The 23,404-nt window shown below is 36.1% G+C and overlaps 1 protein-coding gene across 7 annotated transcripts in view; it reads left to right on the top strand.

The window, feature by feature from the left end:
- KCNT2 (potassium sodium-activated channel subfamily T member 2) overlaps nucleotides 1-23,404 on the top strand; it is a 116,619-nt gene that overhangs the window by 66,190 nt on the left and 27,025 nt on the right. For 3 of the 7 annotated variants that reach the window (XM_088170141.1, XM_088170137.1, XM_088170140.1), the window contains exons 12-22: nucleotides 893-1,029; nucleotides 2,853-2,916; nucleotides 7,816-7,924; nucleotides 13,294-13,402; nucleotides 15,652-15,708; nucleotides 16,767-16,916; nucleotides 18,036-18,265; nucleotides 18,985-19,201; nucleotides 20,705-20,810; nucleotides 21,036-21,208; nucleotides 22,839-22,910. In XM_088170141.1, coding sequence (XP_088026267.1) covers nucleotides 893-1,029; nucleotides 2,853-2,916; nucleotides 7,816-7,924; nucleotides 13,294-13,402; nucleotides 15,652-15,708; nucleotides 16,767-16,916; nucleotides 18,036-18,265; nucleotides 18,985-19,201; nucleotides 20,705-20,810; nucleotides 21,036-21,208; nucleotides 22,839-22,910 — 1,424 coding nt within the window. The remainder of the gene's footprint in view (nucleotides 1-892; nucleotides 1,030-2,852; nucleotides 2,917-7,815; nucleotides 7,925-13,293; nucleotides 13,403-15,651; nucleotides 15,709-16,766; nucleotides 16,917-18,035; nucleotides 18,266-18,984; nucleotides 19,202-20,704; nucleotides 20,811-21,035; nucleotides 21,209-22,838; nucleotides 22,911-23,404) is intronic. The other 4 variants (XM_088170138.1, XM_088170139.1, XM_014885803.2 and 1 more) reach the window with 3 other exon arrangements.

Raw genomic sequence — 23,404 nt, forward strand, 5'->3', positions numbered from 1 at the left:
ATTCCCTAGGCAATGCAGACTTGTCATATGGCTTATTTGGAACATCTAGAAGCTTATTTCCATGAGGTGTCAATTTGGATTTGTTATCATTGCCTTTCCTACAGGCTCTCCCTTTTTGTGAACCTTCTCTATGTCTTTTACTAAGTTACCTGTGGTATCATGCTTCATTAACTACTGCAAGAATCACACAAATACAACCCTCAAACGGCTGAGCAGCAATTTCCCAAATCCCAAATCCAAAATATTCCTCAAAACAATTAGCTAGTAAGAGGCATAAGCAATTGCACAAAGAAATCCCGTCCTTTATAGATACAAACACAAATTGAAACACAACATTTAGTTAATTAAGCTGAAGAATGAGTCAGGCTCTGTGATACCCTAGAGACCAAGAAGAAAAGCCCTAATACTATACAGGTAACTTAAAAGGGCTTATATACATTCCCTTCACAGGTGAAATGGAGTTGGACTCAATGATCTTGGAGATCTTTTGCAGCCTTAATGATTCTGTGCACCGAGAGGCTGAAGGATACAGAGGGTGCACTGCATCCAATGCCATTTTGCTTTCTGCAAAGATCTCTGTGTTGCAGATGGGAAGATTTCTATGACCAGCCTGGCCTAAGCTCTCACTTTCCTCTCCCATGTTCCCTTTTTCCCTCCTTTTCATTTCTGCAGCTATGGATCCTTCAGATCATCCTTACTTTTCCAAGTAACATAGGAAGCAGTTTGGATTGGCCCATTAATGCAAAGGAAAAAATTTTGAGGAAGTTGAGGAAATAAACTCTGTCAGACAGAGTGTCTTATCTGAGACATTTTTGACATCTCAAGTCACTGTTGACTCATTCTCCAGCAACAATAACCATGACTATTTCCCCTTTTTTTTCTATTTTGACAGGACTATTATGTGGTTATTTTGTGTCCTACGGAGATGGATGCTCAGGTCCGAAGGGTGTTACAAATCCCAATGTGGTCCCAAAGAGTTATCTACCTGCAAGGCTCAGCCCTAAAAGATCAAGACCTGTTGAGAGCTAAGTAGGCAAATATTGACCATTCTTTTTTACTTTCTTTTTCACTCATGCTGTTTGATAAATAAGTTTAACAGGCAACAAAAGCTGTGCTAGAAGGAAAGCCATGTTTATTTAGAAGGCAAATCAAAGCTCTTTGATATAATTAGTTTTTCTTAATATCTGAAATTTTGAACCCACTGTACAGTTTTGTTTTCATAAGTTCAGCCTGGTAAAATTAAGCAACTATTCTGCTGTACATATGTGAACTCTTCAGGGCCCTCCTCTTACCACATACTTCCATCACTTCTAAGACATGCTCTCTGCCAATTAATAGTGAATGACATTTATCAAAACACATCAGTCAAGCAGAGTTCCTCACACACACCTCCCTCCCCCCAGTGCTCAATCAGTTGAGCTGCAAAGGAATTCACAGTGGAATTCACGTAGAAGGATCATCTCCTTAAACTCTCCGAAGAGAGGGAAAGGTGGTTCTTAGCAGATAACTGATTTAACTCATCTGCATTGCTCAGTGTCATAGGTTACTAAAATTAAGCTAATACCAGTCGGTGTCAGACAGGCTATTTGTGCCATTCTTTACCTGAGGGGAGTTATTTCTAAGAATCTCATCTGTGAGAAGCTTCATGGGCAGTGTTATCTTCTCAGACTTCTGCCACTGAAATAACAACTAGTTCTTCAGCTGTTTAAAATTTGACAAGACAAGAAAGCTTTTTTCAGGATCAGGGATTTTCTTTTGGAGAGATCCTTTTTTCTTTTTTTGTTTTTCTTTTTTCTTTCTTGCTGATTCCAAGAAGGAATTCATATGTGGATTTAGCTGACATTTGTTCTACACATTACAAGAATTAAAATTAGGCTGTTCCCTAAATATAATCTTGAATTTCACTTATAATAACCTGGAGGTAGTCAGCTGTGGAACTGTGCTTTTTCCTGCAGAACATGTAATTGAATGTACCTGTCACAGAATAATTTTCAACCTCTCCTGAGGGAAGAAGCATAGTGGGAATTTAATAGAGCATTTGATATGAAATATAAGCCTGTACCCAAGATGTTTGGTGTATTTCTTTTTAATGAGAACATAATGTACTGAGGAGATTACAAGGCACACGATAAAATTCTTCTAATAAATAAAGTAATGGTTACCAACGACAACAAAATAATCAAGAAGGCTCTCATTGTCAAAATTTATCCATATATTATATGTGAAGCCAATGTCAAAATAACACGATGAAGATCACACCAAAATGTAAGTGAATACCAAAAGCTGGGTGACTGCATTAGTAGGGAATAGCCAATTAACTAAAGACTGAATTTTTGCAAAAGAATCTCATCTAATTTAACTGAATTCTCTTTCCTATAACTTTGGTAAAGACCCTGTCTTCCAGAACTGTTCCCATGCTTAGCTGAAATTACTCATAGAGCTCCCATGTTTTCTTCCTAATCAAAGACCCCAAGAACTGGAAATAGTACATTTAATCCATATATACACAAAAATGTCTGTTATTTATCCCAAACACACTATTCTTGTACATCTACCCAACTTGCTGCTCTCACTAGGCAAGAAAAGTCTATTATCTGCCCTCTCTTGTTTATTCTTACCAGTAATAACTTGTGCATATTGCACTCTTACACACCAGGCAGACTGGTGCTATTTATTCACCTTCCATACTCACGGCAGATAACTTTGACACAGCTTTTACTGACACCAGGGTAAGAAATGAGAGCAGACTCAGCTTGGTGTTCTGTTTCTGTGTGCAAGGCTGGCTGTGAGCCATGAGTCCATGACTCGTGCATGCTGCTTGGGCTGTGACAGATGTGTCTCCTTTCTTCCAGGATGGACAATGCTGAAGCCTGTTTCATCCTGAGCAGCCGCTGTGAGGTGGACAGGACAGCAGCTGTAAGTTGGGGAGGGAGGAATGTGAGAGCATGTAGAGCTTTTACTGCCTTACTCCTCTCTGTTCTTTTTTATGCAACAAGGGCAGAAGAGCATAAAAGTAGTCTCATAGTATGGACACATTGATAATTGGTCATTAATCATTTCCAAGAATGGTACTTTGTCAATATGCAAAGTACCTGAACTGCTCTATATATTCAATTATATCAGTTGTATTCATTAAATCAGAAAAGAGACAGGTATCAACTGACTGGTGTATTCAGAACTAATGAAATAAAGCCTGAATTCCACTTTATAAATAAATTTGTGATGAATACAACTAACCAATATATATGAGACTATTTGACTGTTTGTCATATCGGCCAATTTTAAAAATGAAAAATGGCAATATTCTTTAAATAAGTTTCTGTGAGTTTGCCCATGCTGGTAGTTATTTGCAGTCAGGTAAGTTACTGTTCACAAAGGAACACTGCTAATGCAAACCTCTATGCAGTGCATCTGTGATAAAAGAATAAAACTGTATGAACTACAACTGTTCCAGCTAATGAAATCATCTACTGATTACAAATATCCAGAAAAAAAGTCCACTGAGGATGGATTTATATAACTTAAAATATTTCACCATATGCACTACAATGAATTATTGCAGTCTTGCCTCATTCAGTTCATTTTTGAACTCCAAAGGGGTTCAATATTAGTCTGAATATCCCCGAAGATGCTTATGAATTGCCTAACAAGACAGAACCAGTATTTATAATTCAGTAATTTCGTTTTAAGCAATCTCAACTAAAAATACTGTTTTAGTGCTACACTGTAAGAAATAGCAATTATTTTTCTAAATGTTGAAAACAGATATAGTAAAAAATAAGAAATGGGAGCTTTGCATTGCATCTGTAGCATTACTTAATATATTCTCTATCCCTTATTACTTCATGTGACATCATAACTTAGTTAAAAGGTCTTAGATAAAGACCTTCTGGACCCATCCACTGCAGAAAGTCACTGAGCTCCCCAAGAAATAAAACTGTGCTCTTGCTATAACATTTAAACTTACTGACCTAAGGACTTTGAATTTGATTCATCAGCAATAGACTCCTGAAAACACAGCAGTGAAAGCCACTGGACTGGCACTAAGTAAGCCCAGAGTAGTCAAGCAAGGCAGACCTACTGCTTGAAAGTGACATAGGGTCTGGGGTATTTAAAGGTAAGAACAAGCAAGAGTTCTTGCAAACACCTGGAAAAATACCTGCAACTTCTAGGAGACTGAAAAATTCCAAAATAGCCCGTCAGCCATTAATTCAGAACAAATCAGCTACAACATCTCATTTCACATAATGTACTTGGGAGTTGCACAGTGGTTACAAATGAGAAATCCCATAAAATCAGAGTGTGTGATTTACACTGCACTGGGAAGGTTTATGCAGCATTAAGGACACTAAGAGCACCAGTCAGCTGTTCATCTCTGCTCATAACTGCTTCAGAATTTACTCAAAGAAAAGACAATTTTCAGCTCTGCTGGACTGTGCTGTAGGGCAGGCAGTGGACTCTGCATGGAGCTCCCAGAGCTGCCATCCATTGTGGCCAGCACGGTGCAGGTTTGGCTCTGGAGCCATGGCCCACTGCAGCTCTTCCTTTCTGCCCTCAGGAAACATCAAAATAGTACCTGGCACACTTCAGCTGCCACTACAGATTTTTTCAAATCTCATTTCTCTTGTACCTGGAGCACACAAACAGGCATATCTCACCAAAGACACTCTCCTGGTACCTTCCCCTGGACCACAGTGATATCTCAGGGTCAGTGGGTTCTGAAGCTTTTAAACAAGGTGTCACCACTCTGCCTTGGTTTCTCTTTTGCTGTCAGATTACCTTTTCACAGGGAATGCAGTTATTTATACAGCAAGTAGAAATTTCTTAAATTTTTTTAAAAACTATTTCGTCTTACTGCCCCCTAGAGCTGTGAAATGAAATGCATTGAATTTCCTACAGTGCTCCAGCTTCATGTTAGTATTCAGAAGGTTTGTTTGTCACTGGGCTGAAGGAAGTTCAGCTGTCATCCCAGTATCAATCTTTCTAAGTACCTCTGATTTTCCACCCTGCTGTTGTTGAGAAGCTGACAAACTGATAAAAGAACTTTGGATCCTCTCCTATGTATGACAGCTGTCAAAATAAAAGGAGGAGATTCCTGACCAGAACAGCTGTTGTTACTCAAGTGATTTTGTGAAGCCCGTGAGGGTTTTTATTGCCCAGCTACAATCCTCAAGCATTTGCCATGGATACCCCTGGCTGTTCATTGCTTGCTATTTTGTTAGTTAATAACTTCTAGTGATAACACTTCTGCTGTTGCTGACAGCTTTGTTCTGAGGCTTTCTGAAAATTCAGAGATGGTCCAATTCAAGCTTGCACCTTTTTTTTCCCCCCCTTTCATTAATCAAATTGTGTGACTCTGCTGTACTGGTAATCTAAATTACACTGCCTTAATGGCATCACAATATGGATGCAAACATGGGAGGATATAACTAATTTATCAAGTTATGTGTTGCAAGAAAGAGATTCAATTAACAGAACTACTTTAAAATACATATTAAATGCATTTATTTGAGTTCCTATGATTTAAATACACCCACTTTAAAACTTCCAGTTTTTCATATATGAACTTAAATATCACCTCTATATTAATCACCAATTGTATGTCTGATAATTTTTTGATCACTGACTGCAGTTCATTGTGTGGAGATCATATAGAAGAGAATATATTTTTTTCAGTCACCTTCCAAAGAAACATATGTTTAATAATGGGAACAGAAGCATAATTTTTTTCAGTTATCTCTGTTTGTTGTGTGTACATATATACTATGTATTGGGAGAAAGGTGAACATTTTTTAAAGTGACTGCAATATAGCACCAAAATTGCTACATTTTTAAAAGAGAGCCACAATACTGTATGAAGAGACTGAATCTAATAAATCACTTAAGGTGCCTACCTGTCTTTTTCTCCCCTTGAGTGCTTCTTCAGAGTGGAATTTGGGAGAAAAACTGAGCAAAAAACTTGGGAACCAAATAACCAGCTTTTGTACACAAACACATGGATATGCCAAGTGGAAAGAGAGAAAAAAAACAATAATGCAAGGCTGTTAGATTAACAGTGGATACCCACTGAACTGATCTTATGGAGCTATTTAGGGCATTTAAGTACCATTATACAGATATAGATATATAAAGATATAGATATAGATATAGATATTTTATGTATTTGTGGACTGCTGGTTCAAAGAACAACTAGAAAATGGAAAGCAAGGCATAATTTGCAGTGTTAAAACTGTCAGTGTGCCAAATAGTAATCAAGAGATTTTAATTTTAAAGAGTCCCTTTTCTATAAAATAATGTAAAAAAATTATTTCATGTTGAGGTTCATACTTTTAGTTTTAAGACTCTCACTTCTATGGGTCTAGGTTTGTTTAAGTTTTTAACAAAATAGTGTAATTTGTATAATTTTAAAAAAAATCTTCATTCTTATATTTAACAATCATCATACATTCTGATAAAAACAGGGTTTTTAGACAAAATAATAATGAAAAAAAATCCAAGAAAATATCTGACATACAGATAACTGTATTTCTAGGCATGTACCATATCTGTGTGGTGGCCATTTAGCACATTACCCAGTCATTTGCTGCTTCTAAGCTGTGTTGGCGTGTCATTACCTTAAGACAAAACAGCAAAAAGCCCAGCAGCACACACACAACAAAAATCCTGAGCAGGGTAATTTGCTGTATGTTATAGAAAAGTGAAAAAAAAAGTAGTTGCATACAAGGAAAACCTACAGCAGGTTACACCCAAGCTCTTGAATCTCCTGACTGGGCACAGTAATCCTACATCTATAAAACTACTAATAAGAAAAATGTGAAATAAGATATTTTGCCATCCTCTTATGACTCCATTCTAGTTTTTCTAGTAGAAAAAGTACTTGCTAACATCTCAATTGTTAATAAAATATTATGGTTTGAAAATGTCAGTCACACTGTGTTCCAGGCAGATATTTTTCCCTTGTGTTCATGAGTGTGAAACCTTTTCTTACTGCTGATGCTGCAAATGTAATGAATCATTCTTTATATTTTATCTTTAAATATCACCAATATCATGGTTAGGCAAGGCACTTCAATCCAGGCATGACTTCCTAGATATAGCCCTGAAATGCTTCTTTTTGTTTTCAAATAAATAAAAACCAATGGATGATACACTGGAATTAGTTTTGCTTCACAAAATTCAAAATATGAATGCATTATCACATAGATGACTATTATGAATAGTAGTATTTACCCTGTAGGTAACTCATTCTTGCCATGTGGTAAAAAGAACTAGAACTAACAGCCTGAAAAATCTCTTGGAATCTTTGGTTAATAGCTGGCTAAAACCTGATATCAGTTGTGCAAATGTTTTAGTTCCACAAAGATCTTCTTTTAATTAAACTGATATTTTTAGAATTACCCACAGTTTTAAACTCTCAGTTCCTGATGTTGTCATTTAACACTATTTTAATTATGAGTCTCTTTGGAAGGACATCTATGCTGCATTATTCTTGATTAATTAGACATGACTAATCACTGCCATCTTAAGTTTTCACAATCATTCCACCTCCAAGTGCTACCCCTTTCCAAATGACACAATCATTAGCATTTGCAGAAAGATAGGAGAGCTTCAAAACACCTTATTAGTGGAAGATTTCTAGAAATTAATAAGTAGTAGTAATTATATAACTTGGACATAAATATCCATACCAGCTGGTGCCACTTGGTCTTAAAATGAGTTTTCTTCAATGGAGCAAGTCTAATAATAGATTCTTTTTCATTCCTTTGACATGGTTATTTGTATTTCATTGGCATCCCCTTGTACCCTTTCTTCTAGGATCACCAAACCATTTTAAGAGCATGGGCAGTTAAAGACTTTGCTCCAAATTGTCCTTTGTATGTTCAGATACTGAAGCCTGAGAATAAATTCCACATCAAGTTTGCAGGTAAGTGGAAGATTGCAGTCATTTGAAGCATTTGGTGTGTTTGACAGTTTGTTTCAGGAACACAATCAAAGTGAGAATCCCTGGGCATATTTAGTACTTGGAAACTGATTAAATGTGCAGTTTTGTAAAATGATACACATCCTAGCAATGGTAAAGACTTGCTTATAAGCACTTTAAAGAATTAATAGTCTTATGCTATGTAATATAGAGAGTAGAATTACTTGATGTATAAATTATTTGATGTATAAGTACTCCTTTATTACAGATCCAGGTAGGTCTCCAGCTTACTGTACCCATGTCTGTAATTTCTGTCTACTAAAACATAGTTACTAAGGGTAACTAAGAATGGTGTAAGAAGATCTATTCAGATTTAATTGAACAGGTGATTGAGGGGAAAAATCTTCTTATTGGACTGTTTTTTACCAAGTGGTATGGAAAACATTATTTTAATTACTTGCAAATATTTTGGAGAAATATAATTTAATTCTATATCCAGTAAAATGCGTGCCTTAGAAACCATGGCATAAAATGCAAAATTATGTTAAGAAATCTGAAGAAATTCACTCATATAAGAAGAGATTGCCATCTTTTATTTGACAAACTATTTCTCTGCATTATATGTTTCTCTTTCTTTCTGTCTATATCCAAACAGTCACATGTATAAGTACCTAGACATACATATGCTCATGTGCAAAAACACACAAATACTTCTGGAGAAATAGTTCTGAAGTAGAAGAGAAGCTTTCCTTTTCAACTGTAATTTTGAAAATTCAATTTTCTTGAATGATATTCCAAGGAAGAAAAGATTGCTGATTCTGCTAAAATAAAAACAACTCTATGGAAAAATATTAGTCTCCTCCATCATCCCAGAATGTGATGAAAAAGTAAATTCCAGCAGAACAGCTCCAGAGCAACAGTTAAAGCTGTAATTTTAAAAGCTATGGAATTTACCACTGGGTTAGAAAGGAGAAAAAACCCCATCAGTAGCAGTTCCGAAATTATAAAAGTGTAATCTCAAGCTATGAGATGGCACAGAGGGGAATAAGGCTCATGCTGTGATGAGAACGATGGTACTTTTTCATCTCCCCCTTAAAACCACCCAGCACAAACATAATCCCTGCTCCCTTAGCCATGGCTGCTTTTCTTTATCAGTAACTGTGTTAATTTGTTGTTCCAAATTGTGATTTTAAGAGACTTTCATTATTCCTAATGGCTTGTCTCTGTAGGAGCTTACATATAACTAGACTTCTAAAACAGAGCAATTTTTCATGTCTGTTAGAAGTGTTAGAGAATTTGGACCGTATTTTAAAAAAATAGAAAACCAAAAATAAAAAACAACAACCAAAAAGCGCAGAAAACCTCTTTAGGTAAAATTTCCTTCAACTGAACTTCAGCATCACCACTGGATTCTCACCTACTGCAAATGGTTAGGCACTGCTGGAGCTATAAGAATAATATTTGTTGGTAGACATTTTCCTAAGAGGATCCCCTTTGGTATTAATGCCATCCAGCACTTCATCATCCTGAAACGTGTACCCAGACTACAGACCTGTCCAGAGTGTTTACGAGTAAAATTTGTCACGGCCATCTGGAGCATTTTTCTAAGTGCTTTTCCTATTATGATTCAGGGCTGTTTTATTACTGCCTTAATGTAAAAGCTTCTTTTAAGTCCGATATTCCTTGAGAAAATGACTATTTTCTTCTAGAGGTTTCCCAAAACAATACTAGGCATTTTTATGAACCTGAAATATTCAGTAATAGGATTTCTTCTTCTTCTTCCTTTTATTTTTTTTTCTTTACACACAGGTTTAGAGACTACAGCTGTCAAAAATTAAGTTCTTTAATTTAGAAGAAATACAACCAAAGAGTCCTCCTAACTAAAGTTTAATTTTCAACTACTTTGAAAATGTATAAACCACTAGAAGCCCAGTTCTCAGCAGCTTATATTAGGTTACCAGTCCTTCTAGATTGCATGAGCAGTCCTGAAATTCAGACACTGACTGCATGTTCCTATAGGAGGGAAAAGCCTGGTTTTCTGCCTGGAGGTTTTCTGCATCCTGGAGTCTTTCTTCCTCAGGCAGAAATGGTATATGGGAAAAGCAGTTGTTAAAATGTATTCCCATCCAGTAAAGAAGACTTAAACATCCTTCCTGTCTTTAATGAGAGAATGAGAATTTATTTTTGTCCTCAAAGCAAGAGAATGGAAGCACCTTGGCCAGGTTCATACGACCTGTCAGAGTCAATTTTCCTAATTTTCCACCTGATGGCACACACACATCCTAGCATTCTGTGCCTTCTGATATTTTTTAGAGTGGATTCTAACTACTTTGTTTAAAATATTAAACTACTTACTTTGCTACAGTGGCATAAATATTTGTCCCAGCAAAGCCCTTGACAAGTTTAAGGTGTGAACACTTTAAATACAGAGCCTTGTGTATTAACATGGCTTAACATGACAGTGATCAGATGGGCAACTATCTTAACCTTTAAGCTGAAATGCTTTGATTTCTCCCGAGTAATTTCCAATATAAAAATGGCTTGACATGGCCAGTTTTTCTTTCAATAATGCTGGCAGTTACATTCTTAATCTTCCCACTTTTCTGTCAACCACACAAGGCTACAAGAGGTCATGTACCCTTGGTGCAAGCTCTTGGCCTTGCATTTCCACACGAATAGGAAATAAAATGAAGATTTTCCAGAGCAGAGCAATATATTTATGCAATTCAGAGACTATGAAATTCAATATTTTCTGAGCTGAACTTAAAACTTTTATAATGTGTATGTGTGTATATGTATGTATGTATATATATATATATATATATACTTTACTTTGAATATTTGGAAATTATATACAATTACAATTCCAAGAAATGGGAATACATTTTGACATTCTCTATTTATTCAAAACGCACCCATGAATTAGCACAGACTGTTGAGGTCTGACATCAAAGCTTCAGTAGTTTATTTCAAAGAAGCATAGTCCAGATTCACTGAAATGGATATTGAATGCAGCAGATGATTAATCTGTCCAATTACAGATAAAAATAGTCTAGAGGTAATGGATGGGCATTTTTCTCTATCAGATCTGGTAGTGGTCACATTAACTTAGCGAATTGACAAAAGCAAGGTTTCTCAGAATAATGTTGCCAGGTCTAGGTCATTCTTACCACATGGCTGCTGCTGCAGGCATAAATCAGTATTTTGAGTCTGTTTTATCCTCAGTAACATCACAGAAACCATAACTCACCCCACTGCATTACTACATCCATTTGAGACAGACTTAGCAACAAAACTTCTGTCAAAATATATTTTCAACAGAACCAGCAACTTAGGGAAATTCTAAATGTAGTGTTTCTTTAGTATAAACTCGGTCAAAATACTTCTTTTTCTGGGAAGCTGATTTGACGTATTTAATATTCACTTCAAGATAAAGTGCAATTTCCTGGGCTGCTTTGCTGTCTCTCTGGATGAGTAACTGGCTGATTGCTGTCAGGGGACATGACTGGTGTCCCAGACCTGAGGAGTGGGAGAGCTGTCATGCAGCTTCCTCCCTGCTCACTTCGGAAAGAAAGCAGCAGATAAAGTTCTGTGTAATCCTCCACAATTCAAGTCCTGAGCATACAGAAAAAACACAGTAATGGTCTAGGAAAGCTATGAACTGTCAAATAATTGGAGAAATGGGCGAGGCATTTTTGGCCTGGTCTGTGTCCAATACCAGAACTTAACTGCGGATGGTCACAGTCTCCAACAGGTGCAGAAATATCCGCAAGTCCAGCTCCGAGGCTGCTGATGTAACAACACTTGACAACACCATGTGAATCTCTGACATAGACATGACTGAGAGGCTGTGGTAGGAGAGCAATCTCTGTTTGCTGTGTGCTAAATTCTTTGGTAACATAGTATTTTACATAAACATCTGCCAAGAAAGTTTACCATATATGTTAGAGAGTAGAGTGAATCTGGAGGATTTAAGTTACAGTTTCCATCTGCATTGTGCCATCTCTCATTTATTAACTTCCATTTGGATATATTTAGGCCAGCATGTACAATTGAGTTCAAATACAAATCTGAAAAAACAGATGATGAAATCATTACCCTGTGTATTTTTTCTTTCATGTATTTTCAAAATGTTTAGCTATAATATGACAACATTCCAAACAAAAAATAAGGGGAGATTATTTGGGAAAATCCTATATAAATTAAAAAATAGGGAGAAGTCCCTTTCTTTCTGTGTAAGGAAGTTGGTGTTCCATAAATCCACTTCCATAAATCTTTGCCATCTGACCAATGGTAATGGACTGCAGATACTCCATTCAAACCACTATGCCTTACCCTCTCAAAAATCCCTGGTTTGAAATTCAAGTAGGTTTATTAATGGCATATGGTCAACTAAAAGAACATATTTCTATCTGAAATATATTCTGCAGGAAATATTTAATTGCTACAGCTGATATATTTACAGGAAGAAAAATCTCATTTTGTCCTACATTTGACAGTCTCTTTATATAACTAAATTCATCCCTTCCCTATGACATTTAAATAGGCCCTGATCTTCAGAAAATGGGAAAATTAATTACTCAATTCAGTAGTAAATGATTCTGTTACTGAAAAGCCTCTAGATATTTCAAAAGAAAAGGAACAGAGAAGGCACACAAAATATGCCTTCACTTTTATTTTCATGAAGTGTCATCAGGCTTATAGCTATACTATCAATTCTGTCAGGAAAGCAGCTTTGAGAGGCAGGGTGGTTCCAAGGATTTCAGTGACATGTTGGTTAAAGCAGAAGCAGGTGTGCACAGTTCAGGTCTAGGTGGGGAGGTTATTTGCCTGCTTTTACTCAACAACTTTCACATGCCTATGTTTTGATCATCTGCTGTACTACTTGTAATATTCTTTCTGATTAGAAGCAAATTCTACTCCCATTGAAAGAACCGAAAACTAAATTCAGAGGGGGAAAAAGCTTAGTATTAAATGCCTTCATGATTTTACAAAACCTCTCTGATTTTATGTTTCTACACTGACAAGCAGTTACAAGTTTTGTGCTTGTCCCTTTTTATAGCCATTTCAATACTGTCACAGATATATGGGAATTACATTAAAGAATTATTTCTATTTCCTTTTCATGCCACCAGCAAGCGCTGGAGAGCATTTAACTGTGATCTGGATTTAAAACAGTAGCCATCCATGTTAGATAGCATAGAAAGGGAAAATTTATACACAGCTGATTTCCAAGGTTCAAGCAGATTAAGATCTTGGGCCAACTGTTGATTAATCCATCTTCACCATTTTCCTAGACAAAGAAGTGATAATTCTGTTCAATTGAAAGTATTTTTGTAAAACAATTTGTATTCTTCGTTTTCTCCCTACAGATCATGTTGTATGTGAAGAGGAATTCAAATATGCTATGCTAGCTCTAAATTGTATATGTCCAGCTACTTCTACATTAATCACTCTGCTGGTTCATACATCTAGGGGACAGTAAGTATATAGTACCATAAAAAAATCCCCAAACAACTTGGAAAATCATAGCTGATACTCTTTGGAAAACAGCTTACCCTGAATTCCCACAGGGACAATTACAGTTTTAAAAAAGAAAATTAAATTTTCTGCACAATAAAAGCATCAAAATGCCTTACTCAAGGCAGTATAATTTTGAAGAGAACACCCCCTTCCCCTAGTATTTAAGAGTTTTTTGCATGCTGTTGTGCCACTTCCACAATATAAAATACGAAAAAATGATATTTCTAGTTTAGTAGATTGAAGTGCCTCTATCTGTCACAAAGTTCTACTTACGAGCACTAACAAGACTTAAGAATACCTATTAGGTTTATTTGAAGATTTGTTTCAATTAACTAAAAAAAATGTGGTTATTGATGACATATGGTAGTTGCTCTTCTGTGCCTGTACAATAAGAGGCAAACAAACATACATGATTTTTAACATGACCACACTGCTGGAAGGGCTGCAGAATTATGGTGTCTCTGCAGACTACATAGACACAGTAGAACTTCTCTGAATTTACTAAAAGAATTTCACCACATCTGGTGTATCTCTTTTATGCTGTATTCTTGGAATAATAAGGCATTCTTGATTGCAATGTTGTGGGCACACAGATGCAGTACAAGAGTGAATCTCTAAATATATTTTAGAAATGGAATAGCTGCATATACACTATATAAGTCTTGTAACATGCTAACTTCTTTTTCATGTAACCATGAACTCAGTATATATATAGGCAGAGTTATTTAACCTTCTATATGACATTTCTAGTATTCCCCTTTGCCCAGAATGGGGAAAACAGAAATTCTTCCTAGAACTGCTACTACTGAGAAAAACAAATGTCAAGATTTTAATGGCACTGTCTGCACTACAATCTCCTGGTAGGAAGACAACAAAACACTGTTTTGATACCTGCTGAGCACCGTGATTAAATACATTCTTCATAGATTGTTTCTGCCTGCCTTTCATTCTGTGACATGCACAGAATCCAGAGCCTCGTCCAGTTATTTCATATTGTGTGCATGTAAAAGAAGAGCAGTTTTCCTAACAGCTAAGGGAATTTTCCATCAGCACAAAACCAAACACACAAAAGGGAAATGTTTTCTGCTGTACTTAGGAACTTCAGCATTTCACTGGTTTAACACAGTCAGATTGATAATTTACAGATTCCCAACTGTGATGCAAAGTAACTGTCACAGAATTCAAAAGTGCTTAAGATTTCTTCTGCAATCAGAATTAATAGATATAACCAGCATAATAAATTTAACTGTTTTCTAGTCTGGTCATCATATACTAGGAGGAAAAAGAAAAAAGTTTTTGCATAAATAGTTGTAGCATTACTTTGAATCCAGAAGAATTAAAGTAATGTGTGTTTCTGTAAGAATGTACAATGTATGTTACTATAAGAATACTCTTCTGTATTTATACAGAAAGAGTGAAAAAGTGAAAATGTCTAGTTATTATTTATCTACTGTAGTCAGCACTCTTTAGAGCATTTATTCTCAGACAGACTCCAGAATAAGGGCATTTGTCATTCTACTGCTTGTACTGCAGACATAAAACTGCTTTGGATTTGACCAATTTATAGTTCAGAGGGTTTGGGGGTTTTTTTGGCTTTCCAGATGTTTTCTGTTGTTGAACAAGAAGTAAATTAACTGCTAGTTGTTAAAATTGATGAGATTACCTTTATTTATGCATATGAAAGATGAAGTCAGATGAGCAGTTTAGTTTAGCTAACTAAAAATTAGGTGAAAGCAGATTATTTAAACTACAAATAAAAATTCTATATACATGTATTTATAAACCAAACCAAATACAAAATTAGATCTACAACAAGAAAATAATTTGTTAAATAGACTCCCATTGTTAATATTGAACTGCTTTCCTTTACATTAGGTCCTGTTTAATTATCCTTTTATTATCATGGTTGCTATTAACACCTGCATTAAACCTTATGTAGGACTCAAGTTTTAAAACCTGTCAAGGAGCTGATAAAATAATCCTGTTGTCTTCTCACCTGTTTATGGAATTCAAAACTTCAGTCTGGGAGACACCAAAATTCTACCTTGAATATTGATCTCGTTATTAATCTTAATTAATAATCTTTAAAATTATCTTTAACTGTTTTCTGATTATCTAAATTATTAATACAACTCTGTTAGGGTTTGTTTGATGATACAAAATACTGGAAGAAAGTAAACTTTCTGACCTGAATGTGATCTTTACAGTACAGCCCCATGGGAAACTTTCAGACAACTCACTGGAACCAAGCAGACATTAAACAGGTGACCGTTTTATTTTAGGGGGGAAAGTGAAATAAGGGAAAATGTTCTGAAATTACATTGCTAGTTCTGCTGTTCTGTACCTAGTACACTATTTATAGTGTTGCAACAAAAACGGCTCACTTATTTTCATCTTGAAACAAAATGATTTCATTATGAGAGTGATAAAACATGGTAAATTGAAGAAAAATAGAAATTGTGTTAAGGTACTGAAAATGTAGAAATGAGCATAAAAGGAGCATGCCCCAGTTCTTGAGATCTTCACTCCAAGTGGCAAAACACAGAGCACACTTTTCAATGTCATCACCTATCTGCACATGTGTGTCTGTATGCATCAGTTACCTCCAGTAAAAGTCATGCAGGCAGAACCTCGTTTCCTTGTGAAAATCAAGAAGTTCCCAGGAGCTCCAGGGCTACAAGTGTTGGGGTTGCTGAGGTTTGGAACATTTCCACTAAATTCTTTGCATTAAGGACAGCAGCTGCATAAGGATCATCTGCTTTGTTGTTAATTTTCTTGCACTAGAGAAAAGAAGTGATGTACTTGCAATAGTCTACAAGACATGGGTACCAAAAATACCAGAGGGTAAAGATCGCTGATAAGCAAATGCAGAAAAATCTCTTTTACAGATCAAATGACCAAAGACAAATGATTCTTTCCTACATAAGTTGTTAATAATGATATTCAGACAGGAATGAGAGCCACAAAGCATGTGAAGAAACTGTCTTTATGAATATAATGAGAATGCTGCTGGGTTTACCTGTCATCTTCAAATTGCCATGGATCTACTTATTATGGTGTGATTTTAAAGTAATTGAGCCACCTCTCTTCTGATATTAAAGTACATACTGTTATATGTCTATTACTTAGCAGAAATTGCTCTTTAATACATTAAAATAATCTCTGTACTTACATTATTACCAAGATTTGATCTCAAATACGTCCTTCAGATTAGCCTATGGGACTTTTTCAGTTGATATTTGTAGTTTCTATTGACATGAAATACTATTCTGATTAATAAGAACTTTGCATTAAGTGTTAAATTATTCTCTTTATGTTTCAGGGAGAGTCAGCAATCACCAGAACAATGGCAGAAAATGTATGGCAGATGCTCTGGTAACGAAGTCTATCACATTAACCTGGAAGAAAGTACATTTTTTGCAGAGTATGAGGGGAAGAGCTTCACATATGCTTCTTTCCATGCACATAAAAAGTATGTTTATTTTTCTTATCAACCATCAAAACTTCAAAGAAAGAATTACTTGTTTTGCCTGCAATGTAGCTCTGCACTAAAGGCACAGTACTGCACATTAATCTGTTCCTGGGTTTAAGCATCTGGCCACTAATATGGATATATTTCTGTGAGTTGGAGCTGGGCAGAAAAAAGCTTGTATCCATTCTGTACAGCCCAACTCAGTCTAAAATAATAGAATATGAAAGATCCACGGGATATTGCTGGACAGCCAGGAAAAAAAGGCACCTTTCAGAGGTTTTTCAAGAACACCAATCCTTTCCCAAGTCTAAAACAATCTAGAAATGAATGGGTGGGAGGTGTGGGATTTTTTTTAATAATTTAGGACTCAGCTGGGAATCTGGCTTCTTTATAGCATGTTCATATTATGGAAAATGTTCCATTTAAAGGTGTCACATGGTACATTCTGGTGATCATTCAAACATAAAACTTTCTGGTAGATGATAACATACCTACTTTAAGGTCCAGATGATGCATCACTTATCCAGTGCTGCTCTCTGAGATGAACATGCAAAATAAACACAAATCATGTATGTTTGTATATATTTGATGAAATAAGCATTTATTAAACCCTAAATGCTGGGTTTATTCTCATATTTAATCAAGGAGAAAAAGAGGATTTTTTGCTGTAATTCCTTATTTTCTGTCACTAATCAAATACATTTTAAACAGTGAATTGCAAAAATGAATTATGAAAATGGTTTCCATTACTTATAAATAATGGAACAATTTAACATGATTAATAATTTTTCATATCATGTATCCATTTTTCTACCAATATTTTCCCAAAAAAGACTATTCATGTGACAGAAAAAAAAGAACTAGAACAACATTAGGAGAATATTATGGGCATTATGAAAAACACTTAACTGCCTAGGAATTCAGGAGCTCATAAAATCTGCTTGATTTGATGTGGCCTGTTTAACAGAACACGTTTTTCAAACATCTTTGTCCAGAAAGCTGCAAATGTTCATAAGGTGCAAAGAATAAAAATAAACCTGAGGTTCATTTTTGACAATGGAAATTCTGGTGTTTGCAGGACTATGCAAAATGAACCATGCCTTTCCTTTTCTAATTAAGGTTTGGAGTCTGTCTGATTGGTGTTAGAAAGGAAGATAACAAAAACATTTTGCTGAATCCAGGTCCTCGATATATCATGAGTTCTACTGATATATGCTTTTACATAAATATCACCAAAGAAGAGAATTCTGCTTTTAAGAAGCAAGAAAAGCATAGAAAAAAACACGAATCAAAATTATCTTATCATGGAGCTTCTAGGTTACCAGTACACAGTATAATAGCCAGCATGGGTAAGTAAAAAAAAAAAAAAAAAAGATTACATCACAACATATTCTTATTTAAGAAGTAGTACATTTTAAAGCATCTTCATCAACTTTTAAGAAACTATAAATAAGAGTAGAAAGAATTAATATAAAAATTTCAAACATTTGCTCTCATATTAAAAAAAAACCCACAGACAAACAGACAACAAAACCCAAACCAAAAAAAAACCCAGACAAAAACAAGCAGACAAACCAAAACCAAAACCCCCAGACAAACAAATGGAATTTCATTCTGTTCTACTTGACAATGTGGAATTAAACTATTAAACTGTGCTATAAAAAAGTAATAATGAAGTGCATGCAAACAAAACAAGTGAATAAATCATGTGAGTACTTCTTTGTCATTTCTACTTGATTGTTTGTAAGAAGTTTTTATGGGCTTCTTCAATTTCAAAAACACCATAAGTAAAATCTGCAGGTTGTTGATGCATTTAAATATGGACTAATTATATAAGGTCTGATTTTAAAGAGGTGGTTAACAAGAAGACGTAGACTAATTTTCAGGGAAAGTGTTACTTTCCTTGAGTACAGTTTAAATATTTGATTTATTTTAATGGAATAAACACAATCACCATAGTGTTGCTGTTGCTCCTTTGCCATGCAGCCAGGCAACCCCCACTAAACCTGAGAATCTCATCATCTGAAGGTTCTGAGAAGCACTGAGGAAATGTTTTCCCTGTCCCTAGGGACCGTGGCCATCGATCTACAGGACACGGGGTGCCGCGGGGCCAGCGGGGCCACCCTGGCCCTCCCTGCCGAGGGGGGCAAGGAGGGCAGGAGGCCCAGCATAGCCCCGGTGCTGGAGGTGGCAGACTCCTCCTCCCTGCACACCTGCGACCTGCTCAGCGACCAGTCAGAGGATGAAACCACCCCGTCCGATGATGAAGTCTCTGCAGGCTTAGAGTACGTGTCTTCGATGTAAAATAAAGTGAAAAGTTTGTACTATGTAAAAAGTATCAATAATCTTTTTTGAAATGCAGATCAGTCTGAGGACTTCTAGGAAGCAAGTCCCATGAAGCCCAATTATGGAATTATTCCCATCGAGGAAATGCTGGCAGAATGCCATAAGCCTACTTTGAAATATAAAAACGCCCAACAGATTAATTCTTCTATTTGCTGGAGATTTTCTCTTTCCAGTCATAAAAGCTGTAGTCGTGTTTTGCAATGCATTCATAGTATATTTTCGGGCCTTTTTTTTTTTTCTTTTTTACTTTCCATAATTACTAAGTGAGCACTCAACAAATTTGTAAACAAATAAGTGTTCCTGTCATAAGAATGCAGTGATAATCAGATCATCCAACAGGTTTTTGAATGCTGGGGTTAGGTGTGTGACTTCAAAATGCAGGAATGACAAAAAAGCAGTACAGGACAAAATTATCACATCTAATTCAAAATGCTTGTTAGTGTATTACTGAAAGTAATGATGCATTACTCAGATAAACCCAGAAGATTCAATCCTGCTGTGCAGATGAGCAATTATGTTTATTGGAATTGCTGACAGGGGTGTTAAAACTGAAATACACAATTAAGCCAATGCCTCAACCAGCAGAGTTTCCCATCTCCACCACTGACAAGCATGAGAAGCCCCAGGGAAGATTTCAGCTCCAGAGAAAAAATTAATAGAGCAAGTCATCTTAAATCTGCAGACTGAAACACCAGGATTTAAAAGGTCTCATGTAAAAAAGCACTAAGGCCAATTAGAAATTTCACCTTATTGGGAAGAGGATTTGCCATTTAGAATTTATTTCAGCCATTTTGAAAGTACATTGTTAAAGCTAAAAGGTAATGACTTCACTCATTCTTAGCAAATATTTGGAAAAAAAATGGAGAAGGAAGAGCAGAAGTACAGTTATTCCTTCCTTCCTTCCTTCCTTCCTTCCTTCCTTCCTTCCTTCCTTCCTTCCTTCCTTCCTTCCTTCCTTCCTTCCTTCCTTCCTTCCTTCCTTCCTTCCTTCCTTCCTTCCTTCCTTCCTTCCTTCCTTCCTTCCTTCCTTCCTTCCTTCCTTCCTTCCTTCCTTCCTTCCTTCCTTCCTTCCTTCCTTCCTTCCTTCCTTCCTTCCTTCCTTCCTTCCTTCCTTCCTTCCTTCCTTCCTTCCTTCCTTCCTTCCTTCCTTCCTTCCAACTTAGAAGTTTCCAGATCAAAACGTTGACAGCACACTGATACAACAGACTATTTTCAAAAACCCAAGCAAAATGCCTTCAGTCCCCAAAAGCATGGCAGCTTTCAGTAAGTTCTATTGATATGGCTGCAAAATATATTCTTTTGACCTCTATTAAACATAGTTCATTTTGTGTACTTGGCTCTAAAACTTGGACAAATGTATAAACATCCCATAAAACACTTGTGTAGGCAGCTGTGTTTTTGTCATTTGCTATACTGAAAAATGTTTTTTTTTTCTATTTTAGGTATGCCAAAGGCTATCCTCCTTACTCTCCTTATATTGGAAGTTCTCCCACCTTTTGTCATCTTCTGCATGAAAAAGTACCCTTCTGTTGTCTAAGACTAGATAAGGTAAAAGGGGTTTCTGCTACTGGATAACCCTGCATTCTCATTTGTCTCTTGAATCTGAGCACAGCTAAATTCTGATTTCTTCTTAGAGATGAAATTTGTGCTGTGTTTGCTATAATGCTGTGTTTTCTCCTTTTCATCATCAAGTGTTTATATCTAACCAGGTCTCTCTTGGTCATCTGATACCATAGTCACATCCACTGAACTTGTTTCTTACTTTGATTTTAGGGATGCCAGCATAACTACCATGAAGATGCCAAAGCCTATGGATTCAAAAATAAATTGATTATAGTTGCAGCAGAAACTGCTGGAAATGGCTTATATAACTTTATTGTCCCACTCAGAGCTTATTACCGACCAAAGAAAGAGCTAAACCCCATTGTATTACTGCTGGATAACCCGTAAGGAGACTTTTTTTCCCCCCTTCTGATAAGTTTTAAACTCATTTTACCATTACTTCAATAGATGACCCCTTTTCACGTGGCCAGCTGAAAATCAAAAACATTATGGCACACTTACCTTTGAGAAAAGTTAGTGACAAAAATCATACTCGATGTTCACTGTCATATACAAAATTGACTTTTTATTGACTGTTAACGACTGTAAACTTAAATGTTCTTATTCTTCATGGCCAATGTTTCAGCTAAGTTTTTCTTAAAATTACCCTCAAAAATGTGAATAATACTGCTAAAATTAAATGGCTTAATAAACACTGTAAAAAGCAAGCTGTGTAGCAGTTTCACAGCTACATGACAGCACTAACCTACTTAACACAATGCACTTACTGGCCTGGACCAGTTAGGTATATTTTTAATAACTCTACACTCAAAGATAAACAGTTCTTTAAGCCAAAAGGACGCCCACAGACACACTTTATCTAAAATTATTTAAAGCCATGGATGAACATTAAAACCTGCAGTATTGTTGTTACTTTTATATCTCTCTGGTGACTGCTGGAATTTTGCATTTCTTGCTTTAAATATTTCAGACAAATTTGCCTATGCCAAGACTGGTTCATTTATAATCTGATAATAAATTAGTTTTCTGGGGGATTTTTTGCATCACTTTGGTACAGTTCAGCTACTTAAAATCACTTGAAAGACACAGAAATGGAGGTTAGCTGTACACAGAATAGCAGAACAAGCTAAGACAGCAAAAATGTCTTGTAGGTTGTGATTCCAGGGCTGACACTTCCTTTTGCGTAGATCTGTTGCAGTTTAAGTGGTTTTTTTCTACAAAGACCTGCTGTGAAGTGTCCCACTTTCCCTCAGGCAGTTCCTTCGTCACCTGTGTTTGCAAAACAGAAGGTTTTTATGTCGGTACTAGAGTGAATTGCACAAACTGAGAAGCCTAAATGAGGCTAAATCACTTCCAGTGGCGGTGCGAGAGCAAAGCCATGGGCACGGGGGGCCCTCTAGTGCCAGCTCCTTTTGCCAGCACAGTGCCCAACTTCACACGCTTTAACGCTGTTGTGACACTTTATAGCTAAACCCACATTTGATTAATTAATGTAAGTTAAAGCTCTGCTTGCTAATTAAACCAACACCCTTAGTGTTGTCTATGCAGCATTGGCAGTGACTTCTCTGAGAGGGAGTAGGCTTGAAAGCAGTAGGTCTCACAAAACCCAAAAGATTATTTGATTTCCACTCTACATTTTAATTAAGAATTGTTGATGCTTATTTTAAGTCGTCATAAGACATCCATTGGAGTATACCTTGGTAGTGTGTCTTTGACATCACTCACTTGTTCTTATATTTGGAATTGTCCTGTGCCATAACATTTCTGATTTTAGAGGTGCATTTATTAATATAAGCATGCTAATTCTGATCATTCTTTATGATCACAGCAAACTGTTGATTCAAAGCTTTCTGAAAACCTATTTTCTGCTTAAACTGACATTATAATGCCAAAGTTTAAGAAAGTTTTTTTTAAAAAAAACACCCCAAACTCTACCAGTTGATTAAAATATTTTCGAAGAGATGCTGCTGTTGTGATACTGTGTTTCATTTTGTAATTCCATCTGCTGCTTAGGCCAGATATGCATTTTCTGGATGCAATCTGTTGGTTTCCAATGGTTTACTACATGGTGGGCTCTATCGACAAGTAGGTGAAATAACTGTTAGAAAACTTACCTTTGTAGTCTCAGTGGTTTGTTGTGTGTATTTGTCATTGCATGTTTTTGTGTGTGTGTGTGTGTGTTGTAGTTGGAGATGAGCTTTTTGCATGCATTGTTTGTATCTGTGTGCTGTAATTTGGGATTTCAAATTTCTGATTTATAAAGGAGCTCATTAGTGAAAAGCATGACAGGAAGCACGTGTTAATAACTTCAAAAACATAAGATTAACACTTATTTAGGTGAGTTCATACGTTTCTACAAATGAACAGATTATAGCCCTGATTCTAGTGTCAGTCTGTACTGAGTTATAATTTGTTGGAATTCATTGATTCAGGTTTTGTAAAGATAGCTACAGAATGTAAACAGTCTTGAATGTGTCCAAAAGTCTTCATCTTCCACTACTTAAATTATCACTTACTCCTACATCTCTGTCTTCACCTCTGCTAATATATGTTTATGGATATAGGTTTAGCAACAGAAC

This window comes from Sturnus vulgaris, chromosome 9, assembly GCF_052056855.1.
Source record: "Sturnus vulgaris isolate bStuVul1 chromosome 9, bStuVul1.hap1, whole genome shotgun sequence".
Lineage (NCBI taxonomy): Eukaryota > Metazoa > Chordata > Aves > Passeriformes > Sturnidae > Sturnus > Sturnus vulgaris.